The following is a 5141-nucleotide window of genomic DNA, read 5'->3' as shown; positions in this document are numbered from 1 at the left end:
AATGTTCTATAAAAGCTTAAACAATTATCCTCCTATTTAGGGATTTTAAAAATGAGGTTTCTGCACACATGGCTTTTGTTTATTCAGGTGAGAGCAGCTAAACCTTCATGCAGCTTACTAGGTCTACACAATCCCCCTCAACTCAGCAAAGATGGAGATGTACTGATTGGTGGTATCTTTAACTTCCATGTCAAATGGGACCAGACAACACATGCCTTTACATCTGAGCCCTCGCAACCAAAATGCAGAAGGTGAGGACACATTAAGATAATTTTAATTTGCTTTTAATTTTTTAAGTGTAGCGATAACATTAGTTTACTATATATTCATGTTAAAAATCAATAACTATTAGCATTACAGCATACCACATATGAACTTGTCACTTTATTATTGCTTGTGGAGTTCACTGAAAAATAAGTTTTTTTGGTTTCTTGATCCTGTAGTCTAAGCCTCCGTGAATTTCAGAATGCACAAACGATGATATTTGCCATTGAGGAAATCAACAACAGAACCGATATTCTTCCTGGGCTTAAACTTGGTTATAAAATCTATGATTCATGTGGATCAATAGAAATAACTACAAGAGCCTCCTTGTCCTTAGTTAATAGCAATGGAAAAAATACATCTGCCATATATTGCTCCAAGCTTGATACAGTTCAAGCAATCATAGGTGAAACATCATCCAGTCCATCTATTGCCATGTCTGCTACTGTGGGACCTTTGTATATACCTGTGGTAGGATGACATTTTATCTGTAACAACTTCTAAAAACTCTAAATGAATAAAACCATGTCTAATAATGAAATTAAAATATAAAATAAATTTGATATCAAACTAAATCTGTGCATTACAGGTCAGTCACCTTGCAACATGTGCATGCCTTAGTGACAAGAGGAAATACCCTTCTTTCTTCAGAACTGTTCCCAGTGATTACTATCAGAGCAGAGCTTTGGCTACATTGGTCAAGCATTTTGGCTGGACATGGGTAGGGGCCCTATGCAGTGATAATGACTATGGGAACAATGGTATTAATGAATTTATTATTGCAGCCAAAGAAAAGGGAATTTGTGTTGAGTATACCAAAGCAATCTTCAGAACAGATCCCAGAGAAAAAATTCTGAAAGTAGTTGAGATTATCAAGGCTTCAACCTCTAAAGTTATTGTAGCATTCATTTCATATTCTGACCTTGGGGTTCTTTTAAAGGAAATGGCCTTACAGAACTTGACTGGGTTTCAGTGGATTGGAAGTGAATCCTGGATCTCCACTATAAACCCAAGTAATGCTCAGTGGCAGCATCTTCTAATAGGATGCATGGGTTTTGCTATGCCAAAAGCTCAAATCAAAGGAATAGGAAAATTTCTGACCAAAATAAATCCAACCTCCGATGCAGCAATTTATAAAGAGTTGTGGGAAATTATATTTGAATGTAAGCTTTCCATACAAGAAAATGTTGAAATGAAAGAAATGTGTAAAGGCAATGAAAGTCTCAGTCAAGTTCAAAACATTTATACAGATGTTTCAGAATTACGAGTCGCAAATAATGTGTACAAGGCTGTGTATGCTGTTGCTCATGCTCTGCATAACAGATATAACTGTTCAAAAAGAGACAGTGGATACAATGATCCTATTACATGTAAAGACATGACAGATAGCAAACCTTGGCAGGTAAATATAACTATATAAAAAATAAAAAAGTACTAATATGTATGATGGAAGTTTGCCATGCTTCTTTAGGTTTTAAGTGAGCTGAAGAACCTTCATTTCACAACTACAGCAGGAGAGGATGTATACTTTAATGAGAATGGAGACATAGCAGCAAAATATGAATTGGTGAATTGGCAACAAGATAAAGATGGTAAAATATTCTTTGTTAAAGTGGGCTTCTATGATGGCTCTTTGCAAACACACCTTCAGCTATCATTTAACAACATCAGTATAGCCTGGACCCATAACAGATCACAGGTAAACTACAATATCTACATGTTCAATTTATATTTTGAAGTACGAAGACCCATACAAAACACAAATGGTTTTTAGGTGCCAGTCTCTGTGTGTAGTCCAAGTTGTCCACTGGGCACAAGGAAGGCTGTTCAGAAAAAAAGGCCAACCTGCTGCTTTGACTGTATTTTATGTGCAGAGGGGGAAATCAGCAACATAACAGGTATACATAATAGAGAATAACTTCAATGATGCACAAAGCAGTTATAAAGTTAAACACCAAGGTAGAATATTTCAAATGCCTAAACTGCTATTTACTTCCTCTTTATTTAGATTCTATAACTTGTATCAAATGCCCACCTGAACTGTGGTCTAATGACAGGAAAGATACCTGTGTCTTAAAGCTGGTGGAATTTCTGTCATTTGAGGAAATAATGGGAATCATTCTTGCAATATTTTCTTTGTTAGGAGTATCATTCACTGTTTGCATTGCTGTAATTTTCTTTAAACACAAGGACACACCAATAGTTAAAGCAAATAATTCTGAACTGAGCTTCCTGCTGCTGTTTTCTCTGACTCTGTGTTTCCTCTGTTCTCTTACATTTATTGGTCAGCCTTCTGCATGGTCATGTATGCTGCGCCATATAGCATTCGGGACCACATTTGTCCTTTGCATCTCCTGTATTCTGGGAAAAACAGTAGTGGTGTTAATAGCCTTCAATGCTACACATCCAAGCAGTAATATCATGAAATGGTTTGGTCCTCTACAGCAGAGACTCAGTGTTCTTGTCGTCACTCTTGTACAGGTCATTATTTGTGTACTGTGGTTAATAACATCCCCTCCCTTTCCATACAAAAATATGAAGTACTACAAGGAAAAGATCATATTAGAATGCGATGTCGGTTCACCTGTAGGTTTTTGGACCATGCTGAGTTATATAGGACTCCTGGCTGTTTTATGTTTTTTTTTGGCTTTTCTGGCCCGGAAGCTGCCTGACAATTTTAATGAAGCCAAATTCATCACATTCAGCATGCTCATATTCTGTGCAGTTTGGATCACCTTTATTCCTGCTTATGTCAGCTCTCCTGGAAAATTTACTGTAGCTGTAGAGATATTTGCTATTTTAACATCAAGCTTTGGTTTACTTTTTTTCATATTTATTCCAAAGTGCTACATCATTATACTAAAGCCTGAGAAAAACACTAAAAAGCAAATGATGGTTAAAGTACCTGTTAAATGAAGCGTTTGTTAAGCTTCTATTAAAATAATAGTTGTGTGCCCCTTTAAAGTAAAGCCCCATTCAAATGAAAGCCTTTAAAATTGACTTCCATAAAGAGCTAATGTTCAAGTAACTAAATTAAATAAACTGTGTTCTGTCTCACTTAACTCTTCACTACATGCAAATAATAAAGTAAAGTGCATTAAGTATGATTCCATGATTAATTAATTTTGTGAGGGTTTTTTTCCATTTCCTGTTAAAAGTAGATGATTAAATCTGCTATATAACTATTCATACCATCACTTTTACACAACATTTATCTTTTAGCACATAGCACTAGGTTCTTAGTTAGGGTATTTTACGCACCCTCATCTCAAACTGCAGCGGATATATTTGCTCTGACGACCTAAAATTCCGGTGTAATAACTCTCAACTTTTATAAGTGAAGCAATATTGTAATGGAAGACAAAACCACTTGCCTCAGATGTTTAGAGTTTTTCTGAAAAAGGTTCTAAAACAACATTATACTTACACTTAGCCTTGACGCTTAATAGATCTTTCATACAATTAGGTTTAGGGATGGACAACACAAACAATTCCCTCAGATAAAGTATGCTGGTAAAGGTTTATGAAAAAGAAAAAGACTGTGTAGTCAAAATTGCAATGCATATAAACTTTAATATTTACATTAAGCTACCAGGACTTTCATGAGTGAAGGCATAGTGACACAGGGACAACAAAGAAAAAACAAAGAACGTTGACATAGATTTTTTTTTTTTATTCACCCTCTTTTTGCATCCCCACAAACACAGGTTTGCAGACACACCTACTAGAAAACAAGACAAAATTATAAAGGACATCAGTTTTTTTTCTTTCTCAGACACATTGTTTAATAATTTGTGTAGCTAAAATCCGGTGCATTTACTTTCAACTTTCATATGTAAAGAAATATTGTAATGGAGGAAAAAAAAAATCAACAACTGTTGCCTAGGATGTGTTAGAGGAGTTTTCTGAAAAATTTCCAAAACAACATTATAAATAACACATAGCCCCGATGTTTAACAGATCTTTCATAAAACCCTAACGAATGCTGACTTTTACCTTAGATTTTTAAGAAAAGTTTCTAACAGAAGTTTAGCATCTCCTCTAAACTGAAAGTTGTCTGGCCAAGCTTTTTACTACATCAGGACACAAGGACACCCACGGGTCGTAAATGCTCCTAAACCCATCACCCCTATGACCCCTGACAGAACTTTCAGGCATCAGTGACAGAGAAAACATGAAAAAACCAACAACAATTCCCTCAAATAAAGTATGCTGGTAAAGGTTTATGAAAAAGTAAAAGATTGTGTAGTCAAAATTGCAATTCACATAAACTTTAATATTCACATTAAGCTACCAGGACTTTTATGACTGAAGGCATAGTGACACAGGGACAACAAAGTAAAAACATAAAGAATGTTGACTTTTTAACTTGGGGCCTGTCCACACGGAGACGCGTTTCGCTGTATACGTATAAATTTTCTATCGTATTGGCGTTTCGTCCACACGGAGCCGGCGTTTTGGGAGACTGAAACCGCTATTTTTTAAAACTGGGTCCCAAAGTGGATAAATCTGAAAACGACAGCCTTGCGTCTTCGTGTGTACGGCCAATTCGTATATTTTGTGAAACGATGATGTCATCACATCACGTGTCGGCTGCGTCACACGTAACAGCAACAACAATAATGGCGGACTACATGATTGTGTTCGTGTTGCTACAAAGCCTACTAGCTTTATTACAGCAAAATCTATTGCTTCTATGCAGCTGTTATGAGCAACAAGCAATAATGGACAACACAATCTTGGTTCGTATACAGCGCGCAAGGTTATGCGCATGCTTAAAGTCTTCTTCTCCGTGTACAGTATAGTGTATCTCTATGACAGAATTACAGCGCCCCATACTGGTCTGGCATATATAATAGTGGTTTCGTGTGTACGCA

At 36.2% G+C, this 5141-nt stretch overlaps 1 protein-coding gene across 1 annotated transcript; it reads left to right on the top strand.

The window, feature by feature from the left end:
- The first annotated feature begins 242 nt into the window (after positions 1-242).
- LOC128528160 (extracellular calcium-sensing receptor-like) lies at positions 243-3180 on the top strand. The gene is made up of 5 exons (XM_053500915.1): positions 243-251; positions 646-735; positions 1736-1963; positions 2039-2162; positions 2273-3180. Exons 1-5 carry the CDS (start codon positions 243-245, stop codon positions 3178-3180), a joined length of 1359 nt encoding a protein of 452 aa, XP_053356890.1.
- The last annotated feature ends 1961 nt before the right edge of the window (positions 3181-5141 follow it).

The sequence above is a fragment of the Clarias gariepinus genome, chromosome 7 (assembly GCF_024256425.1).
Source record: "Clarias gariepinus isolate MV-2021 ecotype Netherlands chromosome 7, CGAR_prim_01v2, whole genome shotgun sequence".
In the NCBI taxonomy this organism is placed as follows: domain Eukaryota; kingdom Metazoa; phylum Chordata; class Actinopteri; order Siluriformes; family Clariidae; genus Clarias; species Clarias gariepinus.
The sequence above is the reverse complement of the archived record's forward strand: the minus strand, read 5'-3'. Positions and strand labels throughout refer to the sequence as shown.